The sequence below is a fragment of the Rhipicephalus sanguineus genome, chromosome 5 (genome assembly GCF_013339695.2).
Source record: "Rhipicephalus sanguineus isolate Rsan-2018 chromosome 5, BIME_Rsan_1.4, whole genome shotgun sequence".
Classification (NCBI taxonomy): domain Eukaryota; kingdom Metazoa; phylum Arthropoda; class Arachnida; order Ixodida; family Ixodidae; genus Rhipicephalus; species Rhipicephalus sanguineus.
In genome coordinates, this window is record NC_051180.1 from 200,190,037 (window position 1) to 200,205,146 (window position 15,110).

Below are 15,110 nucleotides of genomic sequence, written 5' to 3' on the forward strand. Positions count from 1 at the left end.
TACAGGGTACTTCGGCGCTTCGGCGTACTCGACTACGAGGTTGTCCCTGATGGCATTACGAACTCTCAGCGGCGCCGTGGGCGACCTGAAGTCATCCATGTCGTGCGCCTGAAGCCATATTACGCGCGTTAGTGAATCTGAGGACTGTACTTTTACTTTATTATTGTACTTTCTTGCTTGTGCTTATTTTTATTGTACTGTTTTGCTTGTGCTTTTTTGTTGTACCTTCTTGTTTTATTGTTGTTATTGTTGCATGCATTGCCCGCCCCCCGCCCCGTGTTCTGCATTAAGCATCGGGACGATGCTTTTTCAGAGGGGGGCATTGCCACGTGCGTTTCTTATTATCACTTTTGCTGTATTCGGTTTTCGCCCACAGACTGCCAGCAACGCTCAGCGCAAACCGCGCCTCATTGTTCGAGAAGCTTCGTGAGAAGCTTCGCACGTCACGACCACGTGACAATATAATGTGCAAGCACGTGACGAGAAGCTCATACGGTGTTGTGACGTCAGGGTACGGTAGGAACCGAAACTAGCTATTAAAAACATACTGTAATTACTTTTTCAGGGCGCACTTGCGCTTAGCACTACCTTTTCTAGGCTCTTGAGGGCTTGACCTTTCATTTGAACGCAAAAAACAACTAAAAATATTCGTGTCAGTACCCCTTTAACTTGGTATACACCAAAATTCGCGTAGGAGTACATGAGTGTATGATGAACACTACGAACTGGTCAAGACTTGAGTACCGTGACATGCCTGACATGTGCGTCATGAAACGCTTCCCTCAGTCACGCATGGTGCGTATCGACACACGACGGCCCGTGTAGTATGCACCACACGTGATTCACAATTTGTATCCTCCCAGGAACTGCAGGAGTAGACATCAAATAACGATAGCGTTAAGGATCCCGCGTTGCGGAAAGTCCAGTGCTGGTTTTGGCAGCATTGTTTGTGAGCAAGAAATCTGGTGGATACAAAGGATGTACGTACATCACGGTTCGAGCTGAACTCGGAGCACAGCATTCTCCGGGGCAGTCAAGTATATATATTCTGTTACAGAGCTATGCCAGTGCTTGAAACTGCTTTGGAAAAGGACCCCGTGCAGGCGCCATGACGGAGCGACGTCACTGTGCGTTAGTCATCCGTCCTTCGTATTGAGTGAAGGTGAAATTAACTTGAACATGAGTATGTGATAGTGCGTCGGTTCTGCTAGTGGTTTTATCATTTTTGTGTAAATGGAAATGCAGTGCCGTGTTGCCCATGGAGTGATTATGAGGTATTGTATATACGTGCTTTCTTACGGAATAAAGTTCAGTAAGACTGCGCTAGTCTTTGTTGTACTTTTTTCATTGTATTCGTGGAGTGTACGCAAGTTTTCTACTATACATAAAATATGGTATAGGCTTGCTGACTGCTTCACATTGTGGGGTGCTGTCACCCCCTGCAAAGTCGTTTACGCCTCGCGGATAAGTCACGGTTAGCTTTAACAGCCTCAGAGCAAGAGGTGTCGCTGTGCTCGCGCGTGGTAGTGTTAGCGATGGATGCTATGAGCGTCACTTATAACAGGGCGGTGACATGTGTTCCACCAGGCTCGACAAGAAAGAAAAAAACCTTTTTTTTTTATCTTGGCCTAATGCCATGTCTACTTCGATTAAATCGGTCTTACACAGAAACAAAGAATTCACAGCCCAGTTCTCTGCCCCTTACGGCAGAATGTCCTTACTTTTCCGTCTATTTATTTTTGTCCTTTACCTCTGGTTTTCTGCCACCAATACTCTCACCATCTCTTATTTATATCGCAGACGTGTTCAGCTTTCCATTGTTGTCCCTAAAACACAAGGCTTCATGTAGGCTCATGCCCAAACGTACACCTGGGTGGATATCTCCATATTCGATCAGAACATGCTCCGCCGTTTCCTTATCTTCCCCACAGCATGTGCATTGTTGTTCTTTACTGAATCCCGCTTTATAACTACGCGTTCTAAAGCAACCCGACCTCGCTTCACACAGTAAAACGCTTCCCCTTGAAGTATCGTAAGATGCCTCCGTCTTTATTTCGTTTTTGCCCTTTCGGTAGTTACTCAGAGCCGTTTTTTTTTTTCCATCCCTACGATTCAATAAATCCTCTCCGCCTCTCTGACTTTTCGCTTAACACTTTCTGTTGCCATTTCGCTTACACCGCCAGCCGTATACTTGCTGGTGAGTCTTCTAGTTCTTTTTCTCCTCTGTGTGTCAACGCTGTTCCTATTGGGCGCGAGGCCCACCACTGGAGACGTGCGCGCTGCAATCGCTGTGACGTGCAGAGTTGGATCACGTGACCTCGCCTCGCTCTGGCGAAGGAAAGTGGACGGTTGAATGCGTTGTTTTTAACCCCGATTTCGCTTTTGAACAGCGTGTTTTGCTCTCACTTATGTGTGTAACTCTAGAGGCTACACAATCCGGAAAAGTGCAGTAAATGTTATCGGCGGCACGGTACTTTTCTGGTCCGTGTCACAGTGCGCTACGCACGCGAAGGGGCCAGGCTGGAGCTTTCACTTTTACCGCGACCGTGCTTTTCACGTGCCTGATGCCGGTGTCACCTGTCTTTGTTTTTTGTTATTTCAAGCCTGTGATGTTAAAATGGACACCGACCATGAATATTCACGGCAGCATTGTTCACAGTGAAAAATGAATGCGCAAACAGTCCGGTTATGTATGTTTTAAAATATGACGTAGGCAACGTGCGGACTTGTGTGGAAAGTTGCCGTCATGACGATTAAGCATGTGCGCCGTTGTCTAGATTGTCAGAGATTCAAGGTAAAGCCGAGAAATTCAGTTATTTTCTCTTCCCGTTACCTTTGCCTTATCCCAATCTATTTCGTGGCCAGTTGCTTCTGCGTGTGCGGCCAGCGCCTCCGATGAAACCTTTCTTACGTCATACATGTGCTGCTTGAGTCTTTGCTGGAAGTTACCTGTCTCGCCGACGTAACTTCCGCCACTGTTTGACCCCCCCCCCCCCCCGCCGCCCTCGTGTTTATTTTAATTGTCCTCGTGTCTTTTCCCGACCACACGGGTCTCCGTCGACTTCAGCCCATGGGGTTCCTTGCTTATAGATTATTTCTGTAAAATAAGCCCATAGTCAGTGTCACTTGTTCTTCTCTGTGTTGTTTTACGCTACAGGCGAAAACGTGGCCAGCTTCAAAACTGAATCACCTTCTAGCAGCAGCCGCGAAGTGTCATACTGCTTGTCAATGAAGCTTTATAAATGCTGGACGCTGGTATTTTCACAGCAACATAATATTGCCATTTAGACCACGGTAATTGTCATCAGACCACAGTAAGTCATCATCATGGTCATTCAAATGCGCAAGTAATACGGCCGGCTGGCACACGGTGCATTTGCTATCGCAATCGAGCCTGATCGGGACCGGATTTTTCGATCGCGATTGGCCTCTTTGTGCAAGCTGGATAACGGAGTCAATCTTCGAAAATTTTCATCCCGATGTGGCTTGATGGCGATCGAAAATGCACCGTGTGACAACCTTAGAAAATACGCGCAACGAGGAGCAACAGATAGATATTAAAATCTGGCCGCAGACAAACTCATGTGAAATGTTATCTAGCTACAACCACGGTATATCTTACACCGTGACTACAACACTGAATGAGGCGCGCGCGTACATATGGCTCTCGTGCGTTTGTCTCCAATCATATGAGAAAGGTTGCGGCTGCATGAATCTCTAAGCATACTGGATTGCTTCCCACAAAGCGGAGAAACCGCTTTCGTCGTGCTTCATAGGGCTATATGTACTAAAACAGGAATGTAAATTTGCCCATGCTTGACGTGTTAACCGCGGCCCGTTTTTATAAGCGAACCTACAACGAATGTAGTTGCATGGTTGCCCGCATTTCTTGAAGCAAAAAATACTAGGGTGTGCGAATATCAAATTTTTCGAATACGAATCGAATACGAATATCCACCTTCGAATATCGAATCGAATATCAAAGGAAAAATGCCTCCACAGTAACGATATTTTATTTAACATGTAGCTATTTGAAGAAAAAAAACATTAACAGCCTCACTGGCAACACAACATACACTGCTATCTCCAGAACACAATGTCCAGGCTAGCACAATGCACATCACAACACAAGCAAATATCACGGCACAATGAAAGTAATAACTAGATGTTGTCATGCAGTGATTCCACTCCTGCGCCAACTGCGCCAAAGTGCGCCAAATTGTATTTACTGCGCCATCCTGATAATATCGACGAAAATTGCGCCAAACTGCGCCAAAGTCTCGCGTTTGAGGGCGTCTATCACCGGCAATCGCACCGCCGGCACGTCAGAACAAGTGCAGCTTGATCTTGGGGTTGCCAAAGTCGCAACCACGGACCAAGAATTATTCCGCTCAATAAAGAGCGCTCGCGCGTGCGCCCCGTGTAAGCCACGATGCCATGCACTGTGCCGACGTAGCTTCTGTTCTGCAAGTCGGCTCGACAGCAAAACGCGCTTTCCGCAGAGGCTCGTGACGTCTAGGCCTATTGGTAGCGAGGAAGTGCGACGGCGATTCATCGACGGACGTCGTCTGTTCCAGAAACGCTGCTGATAGCTCGTTTCAAGCGTCGCATGGCACGCAAGGAAAGCAATGTTCAGTAATAACTACATGCGTGCCACTAAAATGTCTGTCACTTCTGTTTCTGGACATCGCGGAATGAAATCTGGGATCGCTAGCAGTATATATATGGAACAATATCGAATCTTCTTTGCTTCTCCTTTATGGAAGAGCACGCGAACGGTGGGAACGCGTTGACACTATTCCTCAGATATACTTTATCCATGGATCTCCATCTATACTCGACGACAACTTATCTTGACATTGGAGCGAAGGATACGGAGGCGGGGCTTCCGCACATTCGTGTTGCTCCGCAAGTAGTACGGCAGCTTGCGGCTGATTTCGGTTTTGCTCGCTCGCATCGTTAACGCGTTTAGAAAACATATTCACGAAAAATGTGAAGGGAATGTGAACGGGAGAGACATTTCGATTGTTCAGAGTACAGTTTAGTGTCATATTACGAGTACATTTTTCTTGGAGAACTAAACGGTGCGTTTGCGGCCGCACACTGACCTACTACGTCACGGACGCCATGTTTACTTTGGAAAACGGGCATGCTGAAAAGGTGGTGCTGTCTAAGAAATGGAAAGAAAAGGAAGGCATTCTTGCGAGGTGAACAATAACTGTATTTTACCTACGACTCCCCGCAACTGTTTCAGTCTCATAATAAATAAAGCAACATTTATTTCAGCAAGAAAAACGAGAAAATTATCAGTAAACGTAAGTACTATTTCTTGGCGCGGTATAGCAGGCATGCACTTCGGTTCTGTAGCTTCCACAGTGCTGTCAAGGAAAGTTGTCGCCGAGTATAGAAGAGCTTTTTCGTAATTGCTTATACCAGCACGTCCGAGTTTGTAATCACTCTGCGGTAAATACCCCTTAAAAGGCCCTGCCCTTTCGAGCTCACGTGCTAGGGTTCCAATTCAAATTTTTGCTTGCTTTTAAAAATATGTAATCTCATTAATAAAAGCATATCTGCTGGTCGGAGCAGCCGCAAATGCGCAGCTGTCAGTAGCGGGCCCGTCAGTCACGGCCCACAGTGAAGCGGCTGCGTCATGTTACACGTCCGCCCCTCGCTTTCGAGGGTCAATAGCTGACGGTTTAAAAAACTGTTATGAATGCGATACCAACAAATTGTAGTGTTACACTAAGTAAGGCTAGCAGCTCTTTTGGATCCGATCTCGCGTAACTCAATAACGCTGGTTTAAGGGAATATGGCCGCTCCAGGAACCGAAGCGTTTTCGTGCTCTGAGTTCTCTAAACGCGAAGTAAGCGTTGAGAGCACAGCAAGTTTACGAACCGTCTCCTGATGCCTCGCGCAAGCGACTGCACCCTTCGAACGATGCGGTTCCCCCCGCTCCCCTGGCGTCCCTTCGTGCTCCTTACGAAAGACGGGCGGGGCGTTTCCTCTCTGATGAGCAATCGACGGCAGGCCCGCACGCGGGAAGATGTTATCTCATGCGCTCTCCGTGCGACGGAGACAGACGGCCGGCTAGCTTAATCGCCGCTTCAGCCGCGTTCGTCGCCAGCGCTCGCGAGCTTTTACCCGCGGCTAGAATGCGCGTGGCGATGTTATTCATTTGGACTTTATACGGAAAATTATGGCAACGGCGACGGCGAAAATCCGCCGAGAGTGTCCATATCATCGCTATCACAATAAAAATTTTTAAAAAATAAGGAGCCATTTCACTCTGTGAAGTGGATGATAAGCGAAGCTGTTTCGCGCATGGCACAGAGGTGACATGGTGGAGGACAGTTTGGTATGTAAGACCAGGTTGTTAACGGCCAGGCTGTTAACGTTGAATTTGCAATATTAATGCGAAAGCCTTAGATGCTTTACCAAACATGAAAATTGACCGTTGGCGGCGTCAATCGATTGATGCAAAAAATAATCATGTGATGACGTCATCATGGCGTCATATATCGTGACGTCACGTGATGACGTCGTCACATGACATCGTCACATTACACAGCTTCTGTGATCGGTGCACCGATCATGGAGCTAGCGCAAAACCAGGTGACGTGCAGAAAGCTTGCGGAGAGGGAGGGCGAGGATCTACCCGTCGATCGAGAAGAAAAAGAACCTAACTTTCGCCTTGGAGTTTTCTTAGGGGAATGCATTAGGGACAGTGAGGCTCTTTGCCATTGAGGCACTGCTGTACATCACGGCGTTTGTCTACCACATCTGCTGATAACCACATAGGTGTATTTAGAGTGTTATTTCATAAAGTACGATTTTATTGATCCCGTATTCTGTTTATTTGTTAGTGTCGAAAATAATTGCCGAAGAGGTTAGGTTAATCGAGAAAACTCAACTGCATGAGCCCTTATTTTTTCATTAGATGGTTTTTTCCATGAGATTTTCAATGAATCAAAATATTTCTAGCCTTCATAAGAGCCCCATAATAATATTCAGGGGCTTGAATGTTAATGCAATATGCTTCTGTAATGCACTCCAGGATGTAAAATTTGCTGCTCCAGAGTGCTCCCAGATGCAAAATTATCTGCTCCAAAGTGCTCCAAGATGAAAATTTTTGCTGCTCCATAGTGCTCCAAAAACGGAAATTTTGCTGCTCCGAAAATTGCTCCAAATCAGAAGTCCTCGGTAGTATCACTGGTCATGAAGAAATATGAGTTGCTCAATGACATAATGCAGCGCTAAAAACACACACACCACAAAGTAAGGAACACAAACCGACGGGACAGGCGCTACTCACAACTTTAATGAAACTAACACGTTCTTCTGCATGAGTTGCTCCACATGATCAGTCAGCAGGCGCTCCCTTCTAACAGAGACAACCCCCCCCCCCCCTGCCACTGAAAAGGCACGCTCGCTTGGAACAGAAGTGGCTGGTATAGGGAGGTACATGGGGCAAAGCTTTGCCGGACTGGGGTATCTGAAGGTGCCTACAGTCCGCCACCAGTCACATGGGTCACTGTCTTTCTTCAGAAGTGTTGTAGTGCGGCACGTTACGGCCGCATAATATTGAAAATGTATGGTTACATGATCGCCAACAGCGCTGCACGTCGGAGATGCACCAGCAATAAATCATACGTACTGGGGCGCTCGTCGCAGGCAGATATCGTGCCTCCGTGTACTTACGATGTTTATCGCTCCTCTCGGCAACGTTTTTAGCTATACGAACGCAGCAGAAATGTGGAAGACGAGTTATTTTATGCATGATAATCGAATCGCATATTCGAATTTTTTGATTATTCGAAGTTATCGAATATTCGAAACTTTTTGAATACACGATTTTCGAATCGATTACGAATATTTCGAATGTAATATTCGACGAATATTCGAAACTTTCGAATATTCGCACACCCCTAAAAAATACCTTTCTTTGGCGCAAGCACGCGCTAAAGCCCATTCGGCGCAAAATGATTCGTTACCTTTTACAAAAGCAGCGTGCGCGGCTCCCGTGGTTTCTGTATCGGTGGCCATAGCAGACGACGCCGGCAGTCAGGACGCTGTCTAAGGCATTATGAGGACGTAAGATTTTTTTCTGAGCAGTTATTTAGCATTTCGTACAGTCAGTGATAAAGCCGCAGCAGTATTTTACTGATTTCTTTGAAGTGAAGTACAAATAATAATAAAAAAAAGCAGACGCGAAAGCGGCTGCGGGCTGAGCGGGAGAGGGCTGGCGGAGCAATCCAACCTTACACGTCACAGGGATGCCTCCGCATGGTGGCGCCACGGTATGTCCTCGCGCCCAATGCAAATGCCGGAACACCTCTGCCCAGCTACTCTCATATCCTGAACCTCTCGTCGAACCTCATTTTGCTCTGAGCGTCCCTCACCTCAAAACTTGTCCATCCCATATTGCCCTTTACAGCCTCATTTGTCGACAAGTGTTGAAGATTGGGCGAGTTGGTTCGTCGTACTTGAACTGGTATAGCGCATTACGGGGAAGAAGAAACGGCCGAGCAGACCGACACAAGAGGACAGAGCGCTCTGTCCTCTTGTGTCGGTCTGCTCGGCTGTTTCTTCTTCCCCGTAATGCGCTATACCAGTTCAAGTACTCATTCGTCGTCTTCCCGTGAGCACCCAACGCGAGACGTCCCACAGTGCTTTGATTTACATCCATTCCCGATTGCACCTCTCCCCTCATGCACACCACTGAGTTCCCAAAAGTAAGCTCCGGAACCATTACGCCTTTCCACGGACCTCGAAGCACCTCGTACCTATTGTATCCCCGTAACGCCCTGTGCTTCATTATTGCAGCATTCCTCTTTGCATTTGCGGCCGAGGCTTTTTCCTGCACCTCCATGTTCCTATCACTCTCATTGACCCATACTTTAAGGTACTTGTGCTCGCTTACTTTCGGTAGTTCTTGGCCCTGTATTGACACCGCCTGATCAGGGGCGTAGGCAGAAATTTTTTTCGGGGCGGGGCACCTCCTTGATCTGTAGTGGGGACGAGCAGGCAGATTTGGTCGAGTGTCATTTTCTGCTCTGTATGCTATGGCAAAAAAAAATTTCGGGGGGGGGGGGGGGGGCACGGGCCCGGTGTGCCCTAACGTGGCTACGCGCCTGCGCCTGATCATTGAGATCATTGAATACCATCAATCCACGGCACGGTGGCACCGGCAGCGCCACCTGGTGGGAGACCGGGGCACAGGGAACAGCAGCGAGTCCCTTTGGGGTTTGGCAGTGTGCGTGGACGGACGTTTCCCTCGGGCCCTTCGTTGTGAATCGAACGTCGGCGAGGCCGAATTCGCGGTAGCCTGTGTATGCGTTGTGTTGGCATTATGTAATCGTGTTGCTAGTTAGTAATTGGATTCGGCTGGCGAGCTCGTCATTGTACGAGCTTTTAATAAATGTACACACGTTCGTTTGCCCGACGTCGTGACGTGTCTCCGTATGTTCCGAGAGAGGCTCTCATTTCGAGGCCCCACAAATGAAATCAACTCCGAGAATGCGTGGGATCTGCCGGAATTTTTTGTTCCTGCATGATTGTCTGTTGTTTTCTGTCCATCTAACCTTGGTACTTGGATCAAAGCCAGAATGTGGCAAGCTGTGTTGTGCCACCCTTTCGCGAGTGCCGTGCAGCCACGTGTGTCACGTGGCTGCACGTGACACGTGGCTGCACAGGCCTCGCGAAGTCTTCACCCTCATCCTCCAATGAAAAGAAAATCCTGGCTCTCACACTGCTGTGATTGGGGTTTCTTTTCTGTTTTGATTTTTTGTCGTTACACTTAGTGTCCTGCTGTTTCCCTGTGTTAACAAGTGAGATGGGAACTTGCGTGTTATAGGGAAGCCAACCAAAGCTCTGCATGTTTTACTTACTCACCCCTTTCACGCACGCACTTGGGATACACGAACGTGCAAACCTAGTAAAGTAAAATCAGGTTACAGGAGAGCGTGTTACAAGAGACATTTAGAAACGGTTTGGTTGGTTTTCCTATGTTAGCAACATTGTGTACAAAAGACGTGGTTACTAAGGACAACTTTTTTACGTCCCTGTAGTACATTCATCACTAATTAGAAGATAAGCAACTAAGACATGCTCATGCAATGCGGCCAACATTGTACTAACCGGTATGCAGTGCTCGCATGGTTACGACTACCGAGAGCACTCCACTTTCTCTCGCGATGCTCTCTCGTGCACGACTCTAGAGCAGTGTACCATAGAGTAGGATATCCATCGCAGCATCGGCAACACTGGTCACTTTGTATTCCAGTGGTATTTAAGAGCACTTCAAAGGTATTGCGAGTAGCAGGAAGGCTTGCAAAGAGAAGTGCTTTACATCCCGAAGTTTGGTAGGAAACTAATACAAGCCATCCTGAGCAATTTCCCGTAGATATGTTTCAACGCACTGATTCTGATGCATAATAGTGATGTAGTCTGACTCATCAGTGTTTTTGGAATTAATGATCCAAGGTAACGCAGGTAGCACTGATTTATGGTTACAAGAGACATGTGTCTCATCTAACTAGCTTTCATTGTATTGGGAATCAAGCATACCTCCTGTGACAGACTGTTGTCGTAACTGTACTTTCTCTTGCAGGAGCGGCGCGAGCGTGAACAACAAGACTTGGAATATGCCAAGGAGATGGCTGATGAAGAGGATGATGGCTTTCTCTAGGGCTGTCATGCAATAAAACGAGTCTTCTGACCTGGTTCATTGTTTTTTCAGTTTCAGTTTTCAGTTTCAGTTTATTGCAATTGAGATTACAATGATCGGTACAAAAAGATATGCAGACGAGGGTCCCAAAGTCAGTGACTGCAAAACGGGACCCTCGGTTAAAAATACACAAAGAGAAGATGTACAGTAAAAACAGGGGGAAACAAATATAGGATACAATTCAAAAGAAAAAAAAACATCAAAAAGTAACGCAAGTCAACTGTAGCATAAATAAACATCAAACAATCAACGTTATACACCGAGAAATGGTCAGCATGAAAGCAAAAAAAAGCTATCAGTGAAACTGTTTATAGAGAATATAAAGCTTTAATTCATGCCTAAATGTGTTTAAATAAGTCAGCTGTTTAAGTTGTAATGGAAGGTCATTCCAAATTTTAAGCGATGAAAAAGATGATGCCATTTTACCATAGTTGGTGTTACATCGAGGAAGAAGAAAATTAAGATTGTGTGCAAACCTAGTGCAGTTATTATTGGTACGCAATCTGCCATCAATATATACATAAGGTAGACGATTATGCAGTAATTTAAAAAAGAGAATACATGAATGATATTTAAACAAACCAGAAATTGGTAAAATAGAGTTATTTAGCAGAAGTGTGCAAGCATTCGATTGGAATGGACTATTAGTGATGATACGAATAGCCATGTTCTGTAAATGTTGAATAGATGAGAGGTGAACATTGTACGTGTTTCCCCATGAAGTAATCCCATAAGTAATATGACTATGAATGAACGCAAAGTATAGTGATAATAAAGCCTGTAGTGGAAAATAAGTTCGTGCTTTTATTAATGCTCTTATGCCAAAAGCAGTTTTTTGTTTTAATGAACGCAATGTGGTGGGTAAATTTCAAGTTTGAATCTAATTTTATTCCAAGAAATGATACACAGTTTGTCGCAGTTATTAAATGATTGTTGACAGTTACTTGAGGTACACATGACAACAACCTATGATTAGATTTAAATAACATGAACTGAGATTTTGTAGGGTTTAAAATGAGATGATTTGTCTTACACCACTCAACGACTCTTTCTAGTTCATTGTTTAGTTTAAAAAGTAAGGAAGTTATGGACGTATCAGCCACGGAAATAGTAGTGTCATCTGCATATAAAACAGTGTTTGAGAGCTCAAGATAATCAGGTAAATCGTTAATATATATACGAAACAACAGGATATCCATCGCAGCATCGGCAACACTGGTCACTTTGTATTCCAGTGGTATTTAAGAGCACTTCAAAGGTATTGCTCTCTTCAAACCATATTGCCGCTGGCCCAGTGCCGTATGTGACCACTGTGGCACTGGGCAATGTATACCTGATACACTGGGGCACTTGTCATTGTTGCATGCCGAAAGCGGGCATTTAAAAGTCTTGACAATTTAGGCCTTGCTCAGACCGTAAATATGCAGCTCTGTTTGCTGAATTTGCTTTTTCTGGTGAAAGCTTGTTGTAAGTCGCAGACTTCGGTAGCGTGCGCGAAAGACCCGTTGAGCGCACAGAAATGCAGTCCTCGACAGTCACTTGTGTATTTGTCTGCACTAACTCTCTCAATCGTGGGCTTGTCGGTGATTCTGATGTAGCCGTCTGAACTTTTATTGAGGCCACTTCTCATTTCATGTTTCCACATATTGTTTAATATTCAGGGTTTAACGTCCAAAAACCACGATATCATTATGAGGGTCGCCGTAGTTGAGGGCTCCGGAAATTTCTACCACCTGGGGTTCTTTAACGTGCACCTAAATCTAAGTACACGGGCATCAAACCTTTTTGCCTCCATCGAAAATGCAGCCGCCGCGGCCGGGATTCGATCCCGCGACCTTCGGGTCAGCAGTCGAGCGCCACTGACCTCTAGACCACCGTGGCGGGGCACATTTTGTTGTTGCATGGATATGAGCGCATGGCCATCGTTATTACCTGTTGCCGCTGAACTGTTAAGCACGTGGGTAAAAGTCCTACTCCCACATGGAGAAAGGAAACAGTGAGGAGGCAGCATTCCATTAGAAAGAAAGTGCCAAGCTTCACTAATAATACAGAAACCCTTGCCCCCATTTAAGGCAATTGAGGGCTCCTGAATTTTATGTCACCTGTTTGTATGGCGTTCAGCTTCGCTGCCATTTTCTGTGTTTTTGCAGAAAAATAACTGTTCATTTATTCATTCAAACTATAGCTAAACCACAAGTGCTGCGAGACAAAACAAGCTTCAAAGGCACCAGAAAATATAGAAGGTGCGGGACTCGAACGGTCTCACACTGCAATTTCAACACATTACTGTGTCTCCACACTGAAAGATGCTGAACTCGCTTTTCTCTGTCCGCTTTGATTTCTTTAAATGTATGTCATAATTACACTGTCCCCCATGCCTTCCTTGACTTCATTAGGTTCTGCCTAACACAGAAGACGAGCCCAGCTCTTTCATTGCCCATCTGTCATTGCTTTCATGAAACTCGTGGCCGTCGTTCTCAGAGGCACAGATTTGTGTCCATGCATGGGGCAAGTAAACCAAAGGTTCTTTGCTGTCCCAAAACCATCTGCTACTGCTTTTGGTAAAAAAGATTAGCACAGCCAATGAGGGACATTTGTACGTACTCACTGTTTATCAGGTATGGTAAAATTACTTTTTGATTGCTAATTACTTTTCAAGAATTGTTTAGAGGTAATTACATTACGTTGCAAATAACAGGTGGCCAAAAGCAATGCAGTACATTACACTTACTGTTGAGAAGTAATGAAATTAGTTTTGAAATTGAGACTTTGCAAAATAATAAGCGCCACACGCACTGTCTTTGCAAACACCTGTAAGATTGTTGTTCCACGAAACCTCTCGTTGGCAGACTGCTTAACATGTTCATGCTTCCACATTCCAGCGAAGGTGTGGGAGCAGCACAAAGGCTTTTTTCAAAACAGTGCAGAAATGTCACACCTCATAATAAGTTCCCTCCTATACAGCGAGAAGACTGATTAGTGATGAATGCAAAAAAAAAAAAGCCGCAGAAACGCATAAAAACATGGCTGATCCCTCTGTCATAGGAATCGGTATAACACGAAAGTGAAACATGTATTCAGAGACGTAGTTGAGCGTTTGTTGCGCATTCTTTCGCACCAAGGGCGAAGGAATGAATGCTACAGCAACAAATTGTAATGTCACGCGAAGAACGGCAAGCAGCTCGAAACTTGCAACGCACTGCTCAAGCAGAAAGGACGCATGGAACGAACATACACAGGATGAGAGCGAACTAACTGTCAAAATTGTAACTTATTTCTGCGTGAGCACCGCGCTCCTTTCGCAAAAGCGGCCGCTGCAGTGAGCCAAGTGACCTTCGTGCTATCAACGTGAGACGTGCAAACCACCGCGATCACGAGATAAGCGCACGCACGAGCGACCACGCCCTGTAGACGCGGGCGCTCGTCGCAACGGCGACGACCTTTCAAGCGCGCTCTTCTAAGGTCCCTCCATAATTTTTAAGGTAGCGACATCTGCCGCGCGCGCCACCTAGAAAGTTCCTGTAGCAGACGACGCCCAGGTTAAAGCACGGCATTCAGCTGGTGGAAAAATATCTGCACATGCTAGGAAATAAAAGCTACTGACGCCTGACTGTAATGAAGGCCGAAATAAGGCCCCAAAATGCTAAAGCTGTGCCTTTATTTCAAATAAACATTGAAAAAGAGAGCGGAAAAAATGTTTCATCGCCTACATTTGGCATGTTTACATCTCGTTTATTCGCGCTCGTATTACATTGCATTTGGAAACGACTTTCTCAACATGTTGTAAAACGAAGTTAACGCGCGCAGAGATAGAAAAGTCTAACAGTAGAACTCACTGCCGAAATTTATGAACTTTTATCGCTATAACAATAATAATAATTGCTGGGGTTTTACGTGCCAAAACCACGATATGAGTAAGAGGCACGCCGTAGTGGACTGCTCCTGTAATTTCGCGACTACCTGGGATTCTATTACGTGCACTGAATACGCGCCGTACACGAGCCTCTAGCATTTTCGCCTCCATCGAAAATGCGACCGCCGAGGCCGGGATCGAACCGCGTCTTTCCGGTCAGCAGCCGAGCACCGTAACCGCAGTAACTGTCATACCACGGCGGCGGACAAATTTGATCGCGTGCACACACAATGCGGATATCTGTCGGCGAGGTTAGTGCGCTTCCCTCGATTTATTTACTTGCATGCTAGGTTCGTACTGCATGACCTACGTCAGCGGGTTCATAAAGCACTAGAATGAATAATCTCGACAAATGTGGGCCATCAAAACCAGCGCGCACGAATAAAATGCTATTGCAGCTCGGCACATGCACGCGTATGCTTTTTCTTGCGCCTTTGTGTCGCGTTACTTACCTCGCATAGTCGTGCAGTG

At 45.9% G+C, this 15,110-nt stretch overlaps 1 protein-coding gene across 1 annotated transcript in view; it reads left to right on the forward strand.

Moving 5' to 3' along the window:
• The window catches only part of LOC119394571 (26S proteasome non-ATPase regulatory subunit 3), a 197,177-nt gene extending 186,453 nt beyond the window's left edge, over positions 1-10,724 (forward strand). The window contains exon 12 of the mRNA XM_037661893.2: positions 10,610-10,724. Coding sequence (XP_037517821.1) covers positions 10,610-10,687 — 78 coding nt within the window. The 3' untranslated portion in view covers positions 10,688-10,724. The remainder of the gene's footprint in view (positions 1-10,609) is intronic.
• Positions 10,725-15,110: the final 4,386 nt, after the last annotated feature.